Source organism: Ceratotherium simum, chromosome 6, assembly GCF_057802395.1.
Source record: "Ceratotherium simum simum isolate JZ-2026a chromosome 6, ASM5780239v1, whole genome shotgun sequence".
Classification (NCBI taxonomy): Eukaryota; Metazoa; Chordata; class Mammalia; order Perissodactyla; family Rhinocerotidae; genus Ceratotherium; species Ceratotherium simum.
Window position 1 is genome coordinate 90,688,743 of NC_141905.1, and position 14,615 is coordinate 90,703,357.

Consider the following 14,615-nt stretch of genomic DNA (forward strand, 5'->3'; position numbering starts at 1 on the left):
GCCCAGTGGCCTAGTGGTTAAGTTCAGCATGCTCTGCTTAGGTGGCCCAGGTTTGGTTCCCAGACATGGACCTACACCACTCATCGGTGGCTGTGCTGTGGCAGCAACCCACATAAAAAATAGAGGGAGACTGGCACAGATGTTAGCTCAAAGCAAATCTTCCTCAGCAAAAAAAAAAAAAAAAAAAAAGACCAATGGAATAGAATTGATGGTCCAGAAATAAACCCATACACCTACAGTCAACTGATATTTGATAGGGTGCCAAGACCGTCCAATGGGGAAAGAACAGTCTTTTCAACAAATGGTGCTGATAACTGGATAACCACATGCAAAAGAAGGAAGTTGGACCCTTACCTCACACCATATAGAAAAATTAACTCAAAATGAATCAAAGACCTAAACATAAGAGAGAAAACCATAAAACACTTAGGATAAAATATAGAGTAAATCTTCATGACCTTGGATTTGGCAAAGGATTCTTAGATGTGACACCAAAAGCACAAGCAACAAAAGAAAGAATAGACACATTGGACTTCATCAAAACTAAAATCTTTCATGCTTCAAAAGACACTATCAAGAATGTGAAAAGACAACCCATGTAATGGAAGAAAATATTTGCAAACCATGTATCTGCTCAGGATTTAATATCCAGAATGTATAAAGAACTTCTACAACTCAACTCAAAAGACAACTCAATTTAAAAATGGGCAAAGGACTTAAACAGATGTTTCTCTGAAGAAGAAACCAATAAGCACATGAGAGGATGGTCAGTACCACTCGTCATCAGGGAAATACAAAGTCAAACCATGAGACTTTACACCACTAGGTTGGCTAGCATCAAAAGTCAGGTAACAACAGGTGTTGGAGAGGACATGGAGAAATCGGAACCCTCCTTCACTGCTGGTAAGAACGTAAAATGGTGCAGCCACTGTGGAAAACAGTATTGCAGTCCTTCAGAGCCTAGACTGACCATATACCCAGCAATTCCACTCCTATCGTGGTAAATACCCAAGAGAAATGAAAATATACATCCACACAAAAACTTGTACACGAATGTTCATAGCAGCATTATTCATAACAGCCAAAAGATGGAAACAAACCAAATGTCCCTCAACTGACAAATGGATAGACAAAATCTGGTCTATCCATAAAATGAAATATTCTTTGGCCGTAAAAAGGAACGAAGCGCCGATATGTGCTACAACGTGGATGAACCTTGAAAAGTTACGCCCAAGTGAACGAAGCTAGACACATACACACACACAAAGCCCATATTATATGTTCCATTTCTAGAAATGTTCCGAACATAGAAATCTACAGAGACAGAAAGTGGGTTGATGGTTACTTAGGACTGGGGGGCCATGGGAACGTGGGGATGATGACTAAATGGCACGGGGTTTCTTTCTGAGGTGATGAAAATGTGCTAACGCTGACTGTGGTGATAGTTGCACATATCTGTGAATATACTAAAAAGCATTGATTTATACACTTTAAATGAGTGAATTATATGGTATGTGAGTTATATCTCAATAAAGCTGTTTAAAAGAACAAACCAACCAAAAAATCATGAGACAATCTGGGAAGCTTGAATGCTGCTGAGTATTTGATGATTATTATTAATATTCTGTGATGATCATACTGTGGTTATGTTTTCTAAAATAATCTTGAACAAAATACATCCTGAAATATTTGTGAAGGGAAATAATACATCTGGGATTTGCTTCCGAATAATCCAGGAGAGAGGACTGTTGAGGTTTAGATGAAACCAGGTTGACCCTGAGTTGATGACTGCTGAAACTGGGAGAGGGGGACACGAAGGTCCCCATTCTGTGTGCGCGCGCTTGGCGTTTTCCATAATAAAAGTAAAAAGGAAGAGAAGAAAGCTGAGGCAGGTGCAGTGGACTGGACCAGCCTCAGGAATCAGAGCTCTGGGATGAAGGAAGGGTCATCATGTTTTTAGGGCAGCCCCTCCCCGTCTGTGCAAAACAGGGCGACCCTAGGCAGCCATCTATGAGCTCACGGCTGCCGAGAGGCTCACACTCAACCAAACCTTGTCACCAGGCTGCACAGAAGGAGCAGATGGCAAACAGCATTCTGTCTTTCCGGGCCATCATCTGCTCTAGGCAGGGCATGGTAAGAACTGACAGTGGAAGGGCAAACTGAGCCCAGGCAGGTAGGAGGGAGCCGGCACTACACCTGGAGGGATGGGGCAACCTCTCTGCAAAGTGATCCAGCTAGACCTTAGTGGGCGAGCAGGCGGGGAATGGGTCCCCAGACGCTTTCTACAGCCTTAGAAAACAGGCAAGCTTTCACCAGCAAACTGAACCCTCCCCTCTCCTAGAGGTCCAGGTACACTGCAAGCCGTGTTCCACACTGGGCGCGCACGTGCGGGCCACACTCGAGCTGCTCTTTTGCAGATGGGCCATCGATTCAGGACACTCTCTAACGCGACCTCTCTCTGCTCAGCATGTCTCCTGTGACTGCTGCGAGTCCTTCACTCTTTCACCAAATAGAGGATGTTACATGTGTCCACTGATTTGCTCCTGACTTAATGTTGTTATGTTTTGTTGTACTGGAGTTTTAAACAATTATGTAGTCAATCCATCATTTGTTATCTTTGCAATTTTTTTTTTTTTTTTTGCTTTTATGTGCCAAAAGCTCTGCCCCCACCACCACCACAGGGTTTATTCTAGGAATTCACAGTTGGCTTAACATTGGAAAATATATTATTATAATTTACCACATTAACAGACTGAAGGGAAAAAAGCATTTGATCATCTCAATATATGCAGAAAAAGCATTTGGTAAGATACAACATTCATTGATGATAAAACTTGGTATTAACTAGTTGCAGAAGGGAAACTTAGTCCCCTGGAAAAGGTATTTTGAAAAACCCACCACACACATCATGCTTACGGTGAAATGTTAAAAGTATTTCCTTTAAAAATAAAAAAGACAAAGATGCCCCTTCTGGCAACTTCTATCCACACTCCCACTGGAGGCTCTGGCCAGCCCAGGAAGACAAGAAAAAGAGAGAAGGGGTGTGTGCCCCTGGGTTTAGGTTCAGCTCCATTTAACAGAAAGCCCAGAGGTAAGCAATTGTCTTAACTGTCTCTGGCCCCGGGGCCTCCCCAGCCTCCTGCAGGGTCCTGGGGCCCTGCCTCTGGGTGCAGCTTTCACCACCCCAAGTTGTAAAAACGGGGGCTCGCTGAGGGTAAGGCTGAGTACACGGTTCCTCATTCTACAAATTTTCAAAGTACAACCTGGAAAAAAAATACCACCACTGGAAAGTTTAAAGGAATAATGTAGCCATTTGGTGTGATTTTTATTTTTTATTTATTTTTTTTTTTAAAGATTTTATTTATTTATTTTTTCCCCCCAAAGCCCCAGTAGATAGTTGTATGTCATAGCTGCACATCCTTCCAGTTGCTGTATGTGGGACTCGGCCCCAGGATGAACGGAGAAGTGGTGCCTCGGTGCGCACCCGGGATCCGAACCCCGGGCCGCCAGCATCAGAGTGCGTGCACTTAACCACCAAGCCACGGGGCCGGCCCTGGTGTGATTTTTAAAAACACCTGCTTCATACAAGCTAAGACACTTCCTTTCTGCATTCTACCACCTCCAAAGTTTTGTGTCTTACCATCGCTGGCCATGTCAGTGCAATTTGCTACATGATTATTTTCCTTAAAGGTCAAATGGATGGAAATACAGCATATAATACAGAATGTCAGAAATAGCAAAACCTGTATATTCAGGTAAATAAGACAACACTTTTTTTTTTGTGAGGAGGACTAGCCCTGAGCTAACATCCGATGCCAATCCTCCCCTTTTTTCTTGAGGAAGACTGGCCCTGGGCTAACATCTGTGCCCATCTTCCTCTACTTTATATGGGATGCCACCACAACATGGCTCAACAAGCGGTGCTCGCCCAGGATCCGAACCTGCAGACCCAGGGCTGCCGTAGCGGAGCACATGCACTTAACCACTGCGCCACCGGGCCGGCCCTGAGACAACACTTTTTTAAACATGAAAATGAAAGCACCAGAGAACTTCACACCATCTGGAGAGCGTGATGCATCATCATGCCAGGAAACACACAGTGCGGCCCGTTTGTTCAGAGACACTTCCTGAGGGCACGCACGGGCAGGGAGGCACAGGGGTCTCAAAGAAGGCCAGGAGGGAGCCCGTGCCCTCTGCCCAGCCCCGGGCTGCACGGCGTTTCAGGCGATACAGAAACAGTATTGCTCTTTACCGGCCGATCGTCTACCTTTATAGTCCGCTGGGATCAAGTTCTGCCCAAAAGGCGCTTTCTTGTCATGACATATTTCATACGTACAAAGGCACACGTAAACGCACATGTCCTGGCAGAGACAGCAGGCATCACAGTCCTGCCTCCCAGCTTCAGGAGCACCCAGTGCTGCACTTGTAGAAGTCCCACGAGGAGGCCTCTGCCCTCCAGACAACTGCTTCTTCACGGTCATTCAAGGTCTACGGTCAGATTGCAGGAGTCCCCGCCCCAGAAACACTGAAACAGGACTGACACGGCCCCCCCCGGCCCCACCCTCCGAGTGGTCCACAGGCACAGGACCTATGGCTTGGGGTCCATGCCTGGGGTGGGCCGATAGCAACACCTCCAGGCACAGACTAGGCAAGGCTGGTGCGGGGGCATCTGTACCTGGGGGCGGGGTCAGGGGCTCTGAGAACTGACTGTGTGCCAGGAAGGGACCCTGGGGGCCCAGCCCAATCCTCGCCCAGGAACAGAGAGAATGAGCACTGACATAGGGGCCTCAGGGCGGTCTCCCAGGGCTCGGGTGGTCTTCTGGTCACCCAGAGCAGCCAGGCCTATTTGTTACATCACTCACTTAATGAGACCCACGGGACACCCAGGCTTGGTGTGTGGGTCACTGTCTGGGGTCCTCCATAGTCCCGCCCTCCCACTTTCGCCGTACCAGGGGTCACCGAAAGTCCACGCCATTGCACAACTCAGCCCACTCCTTGTCCCCAGACCAAGTGGCCTCTGCACCCCCAAAGAGGCACAGTGTGCCCTGAACTGCTCTCCTGACCCCCTTATCCAGGTGGCTCTCAAGGCTGGGGCTGGGGTCTCTGAATCCACCAGCAGCAGCCAGATGTGAAGCAGATGCAAGGTCACGGATGGAGGGCCAGGATCCTAGAGCATGCGGTGTCCTACGATGAAGGGCAGCAGAGGTCCCAGGCTTCCGTGCAGGGTCACGAGGGGAGAATCATTCCATGATGGCTCTGGCCAGCTTGGGGCAGCCTCAGGGTCTCGGGGCCCTCCCACTCGGAGACAGACTGGCTGAAGGCGGTGGCCGGCAGGGCATTCAGGAACCTGAGAAGGCTGACAGGCTGGAGCCTTCTCCTGTGCCTGAGGAGAACAGCAGAAAAGTCTCAGTCTTGACAAGTTTGCTTCAGCCTTGCCCAGCATCAAGTGCACCAGCTGCTGGGCTCTCAGGTCCTCTGGGCCCCCAGAGCCTGGTTGACCCTCGGGTGGTCTGGATGGCAGACTGGCTCAGAGGGAGGAGCTGGGCCGGGAGCCTCCCCAGGCAGGTGTCTCGGGTCAGAAATGGTTACGGAGACACATCAGCAAATTCCTCTGGCAGCCCTGCACTGCCCAGTGCTCTAGGACCGTAGGGGCAGCTGGCACCACGTGGACCGCAACAGCGTGTTCCAAGTGGCAGAGCTGTGTGTGTGCAGACCCTTGCTCCATGGGGAGGCCACTGCTGGAATGGAGACCAGGGGAGCCAGGGGGACGCTGGGCAGCAGGCCCTGGATGCTCGTTTTCCTCGTGCGTTGGTTTCATTGCCACCTCAAACTGCAAAGTGAGCGTTGGTATCTCGGCCATAAAACTTGGTGCTGTTCTTCCCGGCAGGAGTCTCTCAGGGACCTCAGATTTGAGAAGAGGATTAAAGTGCTGACTGGCCTTAAAAAGGGCAGATGTGCTCTGTGAGGGGCATGGGGGTACACGGAGCACGGGTGGTGGCTCTCAGGTCCCTCAGCCCCTCGCCGAGCACCCTCTGTGCAGCGGCCCCCACCCACCTTCCCTGGTGTATTTACAGACCACGGGCAGATCTGCTCTCTTGAAAATCGTGACTGGTGTTGTGTTCCGAGTTTGAAGAGCACAGTTCAGAATGCGCTGGGACACGCCTGAGGAAGGAGGGCAGCCTCGGCCTCCTTCCCCCTCATCACCACAGCTTCACCCTCAGCAGCTTGCACTTGCAGAACTGGGTTAGTTTCCTTTAAAATCTGTTATGAATTTTCCTTTTTCCGGAAAACATATGGAGAGTGATGGCTACTGGTAGGCAAGTTAATGCAATATTATCAACACTTCTGGATGGTTCTGTGGTTCTTTCCTCTGGAGCAGCACCTCAGCTGCCTGCTGAGTAAAACCCTGTCCTCCCCTCCTCCGAGGGTCAGCAGGACCCCGGCCAGCGCCGGTCATTCTATGGAAAGAACAGCTTGGTCATGTCTGCAGCCCACTTGTCTGTCTCCAGCTCGCACACCGGGTCAGGAGCCAACACGGAACCAGCCTCTGTGGGTTTTCCCGCCCGTTCCCGCCCGCTCCGAGCCTTACACAGCCCCAGTCCCTGGAGAGGCCGGGACCATCATCCTCCTTCCTGTGGGTGAGGGCGGCCACCAGGAGACTCCTAAACTAATCAGCATGTTGTCCAGCAGCAGGATGACCAGCAGGTCCCTGGTCTTTTTTTTTTTTAATTTCTTGTTTACTGCAGTAACATTGGTTTATAACATTGTATAAATTTCAGGTGTACATCCTTGTACTTCTATTTCTGCATGGATTACATCATGTTCTCATGTTCACCACCCAAATACCAATTACAATCCATCACTACACACATGGGCCTAATTATCCCTTTGGCCCTCCTCCCTCCCCCCTTCCCCTCCGGTAACCACCACTCCAGTCTCTGTCTCTATGTGTTTGTTTGTTGTTGTTATTATCTACTACTTAATGAGTGAGATCATATGGTATTTAGCAGGTCCCTGGTCTTCCTGGCAGAGTTAGGGCAAAGCCGGGGGACCAACTCGGACACCTGGCGCCAGCGGTCGTACTGCTGGAGCCCCGCAATTCCCCCTCGTCCTTCCCGGCACCTGGGGGCGGAGGGCGCGGCTCCTCTGGGTCGCGCTGCCCCGACCCCGACCAGCGCCTCTCCCACCGGCTGCGTCCCCGCGGAAGCCAAGCGGGTGCGCCCGGATTGCGGTGCCCTGTTCGCGCCTCAGCGGCCGCCGGCCTCCCTGCGCAGACACCCCACACACTCACACCACACTCACCCACGCGCACACACTCCCATAGAGATAGCATTTGGCCTCAGGCTCCAGGAAGTTGTCTAGTAAAAAATACGGGAAAAGTTCCCTAAAATACGCATGCAAGTTTCCATTTGGTCACGACGGGAACAAACCTAGTTAGTGAAAGTAATTAGTAAGTTTTATGTCAGCAGTCCTGGCACCAAACTCTTACTTTCATTTCTTTGTTGGGGAATCCGTTTCTCGCCGAAGCCCGAGACCGGCCAGCAAGTTCCGAGTCGACGCGAGTACAGGAGGAAAGGGCGTCGGAATAAACCGCAAAATATTTGACTGTCTGCTTTGGACAAAAGAAGCCCTACTGGTCCACTTCAAGGACGCTGTGGGAAACAATGTTATTTCTGCAAAGTTTGTCTGGTACGAATATGAGTTTTAAAAGGTTTTGAATATCTGCAAAACACTCACGAATAGGCTTGAGGCGTCCATTCTAACACTGTATTAACAACAACAAAAACAAAACAACACGGAGCCGCCGGGAGGTCACCAGGGACAGCAGATCCCCGTGCGGACCAGCACGCGGCCGGCCCCACCTCGCAGGCCCCGCGCCTTCCGTCCGCGGCCGCCCCCCCGCCCCCCGGCTCGCCGCGCGCGCGCCCAGGCCGCCCTAGGACAGGTAATACACGCCGTAGGCGGCGACGGGCGCGGAGACAAGTCCCGGCACCTGCGGCAGGGTGCCCGCCGCGCCGCCGAACACGGCCGGGGAGCCGGGCAGGTGGGCGCGCAGGGGGAAGGGCAGGGCGAACGCGGGCAGCAGCGGCTTGGCCGCCAGCTTCAGCTTCTCCAGCTCGGCCTCCTGCAGCCGCTTGGCCTTGGCCCGGCGGTTCTGAAACCAGATCTTGACCTGCGTCTCGGTGAGGCTCAGGCTACTGGAGAACGCGGCGCGCTCGGCGATGGACAAGTACTGCTTCTGGAGGAACTTGCGCTCCAGCGCCAGCAGCTGCGCCGTGGTGAAGGGCGTCCTCGGCTTGCGGTTGTTCTTGTGTTTTCGGAGGGTGCAGGGTGGAGGACTGGGGGCGCCTGGGAGGAAAGATAAGCACAAAGCGGGCCCTCAGACGTCGGCGGTGCGCGCCCCTTGCCGACACTCCCGGATTCCCACAAAGGCCGGCTCCAGAGGCGAGTGCCGTGTCTGTGACCGCGGGCCTCACAGGAGACGAGACCCCAAAAGCCACCGGAGTGAGAGAGGCAGGGCACCCGGAGCCGGCACGGGGAGAGGGCGCTGTGGACTCGGGCTCTGCTCCCCAAATGGGCAGCCCCGCACCCCAGGGAAGAGGGGACTCTGCCCACTTGCAGAAGCGACAAGCTTGGGCGGGAGGCCGCTGCAGGAACTGCGCTGTGAGCGCAGAGGCAAGGACTCGGCGAAGCAGGTTAGCCATCGCGGGGACGGACGGGGCCAGGGGGGTGCTCGGGCCGGAGAGGGTGGAGCCAAGAAGACGTGGGGTCGTGGGTTTCGGACTCCGCCCTGGAGTAGGCCGGAAGCCTGGTTGGCGTGGGACGCGGGAGCCGCTGCGGGGCTTGTGCGCCAGAGGCCTCGGGTGGGTTTCTTTCTTTCTTTGCACTCAGGCGGGCGCGTGAGAGGCTAGTTACTTTCCGAAGTTAGGAGCGACAGCACCGTTCCCGCCCTGGTCCTCCGAGGCTGGGTCGGGAGCGCTCCTCTCCGGGCCCCGACCGGGCGACAGGGCACTTACGTGGGCAGGACGGGCGGGTGGCCGGCGGGAACCAGGCCCCGGGCTCCGCGGCGCCCCGCGGCCTCTCCTCCCGGGGCTCCGCGGGCTCCTGGCCCAGCCCGCTCTCTGCCTCCAGCAGCGACTCGACGCTGAAGGGCAGCGGGCCGGGCCCCGCCCGGACCCCGCCGCACGTCCTGAGCCCAGCGGGGTTCATGCCGAGCGACGCCGGGGCCATGCGCCGGCCGGCGGGCGCGGAGCTGGCGGGGCCCCGCAGGCGCGACGTAACGGCAGCGCGAACCGACTGCCCGGGGCTTGGCGGCGCCCCCGCCCGCGGTGCCCTATAAAAAGGCGGCGCCCCTTTCATGCGCCGCTGTCCAATCGCCGCGGCCGGGGCCGCGCGGGCCTAGGCGTCCATTGGCCTCGCTGACCCGGGAGGGCGGAACGGACAGGGAGGGGCGGGGCCACCGCCTGGGTCCGGCGCCTCCCGCCCGGTCGGCTCCCAGCGCCCGCCGTCCGCTCCCCGAGCGCTGGAGGCCCGGCCCCGCGTCCTCCTGCCCAGGAGGCGGGTGGGGCACCCGGGGAGCCTGCGGAGTGGCCCCAGCCTCCCCAAGCGCAGGAGCTGACGGCGGGCGCGGCCTGACGGAGCCGCGGTCGTAGCAGCGGCCCCTGACCGCGCGCGGATCCTGCGACACCCAGAGCTCAGCGCGCCCCGCAGTGTCGTCCCTCCGTCGGTCGCCGGCTGCTCTTCCCGCTGCGCCCCCGCCCGGAGCCGGAGCCCTCGGCGCGCGCCTGCCGTGGCCCAGGCGCGCTCCCTGAGCCCTGGGGGCCACAAGTGACGGATCCCGCGCCCCAACTGGCGACTCCGCATTCGTCGCCTTGAAGTCGGACTGCGGGGTCCTTGGCCTCGGGTGGCTTTTCAGGCACCTGTAGCGGCCAAGCGCTCTCCCGGACAGGGGCTGCCCCTCGCGCTGCCCGGGCGTCCCACGGCCCGGCCCTGGGAGCAGCCGGCGGGGCGCGTCAAAGGTCCCGGGGCCGGGGCCCGGGGAAGGCGGCTGTGGCTGCCCTCTCATCCGCCTCCGACGCAGGGCTTGGGACACAGGTGGGCGCCTTTGGCCGCTCTTGGCGGGGAGCACGGAGTCCGTCGCTGCGTGTTCGTTTCACCGTCAGCCTCTCCCGCTCCGCACTTGCTCGGCCGAATCGTCCCGGGACCCGGGACAATTCCCGCTGAGAGGGGCGTTGGGCGGCCCGGGATTCCGACCGACCGCAGCCCAAGGGTCTGCTCCCGGGAGGCGCCTGCGGACCCAGGCGGAGACAGGGCCCCACCCCAGGCTCGCCAGAGGAGGAGCCGAGGCCCGACAGAGATCTTCTTTGGTTGGACCAATCTTTGGTTTAAAAACCTTGGGTGCTGCAGACGAGGCCCCGCTGCGCAGGCTCTCCCGGAAGGGAAGCACCTCGCTGAGTTTTAGAATAAATCCTGAGAGTGGTTTGCGGGTAACGACTTTATGTCCAATTAATTTCCCAGAGCACAGAAACAGCAACCTAAATCAATATATATTTATTTATGAAGAACCAAAGTTGCTTTAATGAAATCCAGCTTTTGGGGACAGTTGAACTGTCCAGCTCAGCCAGAGACATTCACTGGAAAGGTTTTTCTCCATGCAAATTTAGAAGCATTGCTGAAAGGGGCCCTCAGGCAGGCTCTGGGGCCAGGCCTGGTGTCTGTGGCTGGATCAGCTCTTTCTATATTCTGAGATGGATTGTCCCTTTCTAATGTAATAAAGATGTGCTGAGTTGATGGTGTGGGGAGAGAGGGAGAATCCCCCTCTGCCCTTTTCCTTAAGGTTCTAATGGCTGGCCAAATAATCAACAAGACAGGTTGGCAGGAGAAAATAATACCAAGTTTAGTAACATGTATACATGGGAGATACTCAGAAATGAGCAACTCGTCTGTCTGTCTAAGCTGCTTGCTTAAGTATTGTAGCTAAAGGCGAGGGAGGTGTTGGGGGTGGGTAGTGGTCTGGGACTTCAGAGGGCAAGAAGACAATTTTTTTTAGGGTCATCTATAGATAATGTGGTCAGGGAGAGATAGAGTTTTTTGATAAAAGGGGCTTGGTGCCCCTCCCATTGTAACATCTATTTTGCATTATCACAGCCATCATGATAGAAGATCTGTTCCAGGAGGGAGCCACCATGTCAAATTCTTTAGGCAGTTAGTAGGGGAGGTCAAATGTCCCTCAGAGAAAACAAGGTAAAGAGATATATTTCAGGGTGGCCAAATCTTGATCTCCCACAATGGAAAATAATTGCATCATTAAAGCACGTACTTTGAAGGACTCTCTCCCAGTAGTTTATCTTCAGCAGGCCCCTCCCGGGAGCGTTTGAAGAAGAATTTTAATAAAGATGACCAGCCAGCCGCCCCAGCCTGCCCCATGTCCACTCAGGACGCTCCAAAGGTGGCATCTGGATGAAGTGGGAGCCTGCGCTGTCGCCTGGCTGGCCTGGGGGAAGGACGGGGTCACAGGGTCAGGCATCAGTGCTGACCTTCAGGACATCTTGCCCTTCCCTGTGGGTGTCAGCACTGCTGTTTGTCCCTCCCGGCAGGGCACAGCTGGGCCAGCACTGACCAGGCCCCCGCCTGGCACTGGCTTCAGCAGGGGGGCAGAGGAGGGAAGGAGGATGGGGGAGAGTTGGGGAGCCCCCAGTGTTGGATGTGCAAACCCAGACCCCAACGCTGAGCACAAGCAGGTCTCCAGCACAGCAGTATCTCCAGCCCCTACTTGGGCCTGGCCAGCAGAGGCTCTGGGAGGAGGTGGGCAGGGAGTAGTGGGGGTGAGAAGGGACCCACTTCTGTCAACATGGTGGCTTTGGGCACAGAAACTCGCATCCCATATGTAAAGGGAGCCTGGACACTGTCTCTGGCCACCAGGAGGGACGAGGGTGCCTGCAAGCACTTGGCTTCCCAGCAGCCCAGGAGCAGGCCAGCTAGGCGTGTTGTGTGGACAGGACGCCAGGCAGATCCTCTGGTAACGGGCCCTTCTTGAGGCTGGTAGGTGCTGACGTCAATGCCCCCGCCCCGTCCCAGGTGTGCCCCTGAAATGATGGCAAAACCCCGAAGACTGCTCTGCTCACCCCACACTTTGGCAGATACTGTCCCCAGTTTGAGTGGCATTGTTGCCCACAATGACCCGCTGTTTGCTCTGAGCCAGGAGGGGACCGAAGGTCCAGCAAAGCTCTTCTGTCCTGTGTTTTGGTGCCTACTTTTGGTGCTGACTCCACAGGGAGTGAACATACTCTTAGCTTTCAGAAATGAGTGCCAGGAACTTCCTCAGTGGAGTCAGTGTAACGGGGTGAGTTTTGAGAATGGATTTTGTTTTGCAGGATTTATACGGCCAAGTTTGGAACTGGACAGAATTGAAACAGAAATCCTCTCCCTCTTCTTAAAACTTGGTGGAGGGGAGCGTTTGATGCTGTGGAGCTAAGGTCATGTAAAGCCTGTTCCAGACCGTGATGTGGGATTAAAGGTGACACCACGTTACTGAAGAAAGTAATTGTCCCCTTTTGGATATCGATGACGCATATTGAGTCTTTGATGGGAAAAAACCGAGCAGACTTTTCCCTGCTGCCTCGCAGCCAGTGGTAATCATCAGTTTGCGCACAATGGGACCATTGCTGGCCTGTTTCGTGCAGGCAGCTGACTCCCAGGGTCTCACTCCAGGGCAGGACCACCGGCTCTGGGCCTCCTCCAAAGGCTGTGCTTCCCAGATAGTGTAATCTCCAAGGAAAAGCTGGGTTGGAAACCACCAATTTATGCCTCATCCTCTTACATCATTGCTGTCAGCCTTGGCCCAGACAGCCTCCCATTCATCCTGAAAGGCCAGGGCCACTCCCCATCCCAAAGGCATTTGTGTTGGAGTCTTTGACTTTTTCCTTCTCAACTTGTTGGATAATAGTCCAAACACAAGTGGCTCTTTACGCACGACTCTAGCCAGAGGGGGACCAGTTGATGAGAGCTCCAGCAGCTGGCAGCTGTGATAAAGGGGGGCAGATGGGACATGAGGTCTTCCAGGTGTGACATGAGCAGCACCAGGTGGGACATGAGGTCCTCCAGGTGGGACATGAGATCTTCCAGGTGGGACATGAGGAGCACCAGGTGGGACATGGGTCCTCCAGGTGTGACATGAGGAGCACCAGGTGCGACATGAGATCTTCCAGGGTGGGACACGTGGGGCACCAGGTGCGACATGAGGTCTTCCAGGTGGGACATGAGGAGCACCAGGTGCGACATGAGATCTTCCAGATGGGACATGAGGGGCACCAGGTGCGACATGAAGGGCACCAGGTAGACCAGGAGGTCCTCCAGTAGGCATATGAGGTCCACCTGGGGATGCTTTGGCAATACTCAGGAGAGGAGCTGCTCTCAGTCAGACGAGGCCTGTGAGATGGGAAAGGCTCAGATGAACTTGGGGGCTCATCCTGTGGCCCCCGTCCCTTCATGGCATCCCCTCCCTTCTTTCCGTCTCCTGTTCACCTTCCGTCTTTTCTGCCAGTTCACTTTCACACTTACTCTTTACCAAACCTCCCAAAGGGGGAAATCAGAGGAGTGGCCCATCTTTATTGAGCAACCCCCTATCCAGAGTGAAATGTGCATATAACTGTGTCCAGTACAGAATGACCCCCAGGACATTCACAGCCTAATCCCCAGGACCTGGGAAGATGTCAGGGTCCATGGCAAAAGTGGGATTAAGATTGTTCATCAGCTGACCTCAAGATGGGGAGGTCATCCTGGCTCTTCCAATCTAATCAGAGGGTCCTTGAAGGGGAGGGAGAGCCAGAGAGAAGAGCGTGAGAAGGGCTCGGCCAGCCAGTGCTGGCTCTTCTGGGCAGCCTCTCGGAGCGAGGAGTGCTAGCTCTTGTGGGCAGTCTCTAGGAGCAAGGAACCAGGCCTCTCCTGGAGCCTCCAGCAGGAACCAGCTGCCGACACCTTGACTTTAGCCCAGGGAGGCCCTTGGACTTCTGAGCTCCAGAACTATGCAATGATAAACTTGTGCTGTTTTAAGTCACTCAGTCGTCATAACTTGTTACAGCTGCAACGGGAAGCCGACCCACCCTCTGAGGTACCTATCCTCACCCCTGCTTTTGTGGGAGAGGAACTTGCGGCTCAGAGACAGGGGCGACTTGGTGGGGGTCAGGCAGGATGGGCCCAGCCCTGTGTGACTCTGAAGTCTGCGCTCTTTCCTCTATACGCTGCCCAAGGGGCAGGTGGACCTGGTGTTGTCTCTGGGGCTCAGCCCCACTCCCAGCTTCTCCTCCACGGCTCAGCCACGAGTCAGAGGCAGCAGGGAGCCCGGGCCCTGGGGCATGCTGGGACCTTTGCTCCAGCACCAGCTCTCCCAGAAGCCCATGCCTCCCTGGCGCATCCTGGAGCCTCCCTCGTAGCCTCCCTCCCTCTGCCTGCCCAGCCCCATCGCCACAGCGCCTTAGGTGGGATGTGCTCTCAGGTGCCTCCACTCTGCTAAACCAAGCCCAAGGTGCTGACTGGCCCAACCACAGTGACAGAAGGCAGGTGGGGGGTGGTCTGCGTCTTTGTGAGGGCCTGGCACACCTGCTACTGTCCACTCC

At 55.3% G+C, this 14,615-nt stretch overlaps 1 protein-coding gene across 1 annotated transcript; it reads right to left on the reverse strand.

The window, feature by feature from the left end:
* Positions 1-7,753: 7,753 nt before the first annotated feature.
* On the reverse strand, positions 7,754-9,269 carry LOC101394423 (homeobox protein MSX-3-like). Its single transcript, XM_004438853.3, has 2 exons — positions 9,018-9,269; positions 7,754-8,349 (listed from the first exon to the last, which is right to left on the reverse strand). The coding sequence occupies exons 1-2, from the start codon at positions 9,229-9,231 to the stop codon at positions 7,937-7,939; spliced, it is 627 nt and encodes a 208-aa protein (XP_004438910.3). The 5' UTR covers positions 9,232-9,269; the 3' UTR covers positions 7,754-7,936.
* Positions 9,270-14,615: the final 5,346 nt, after the last annotated feature.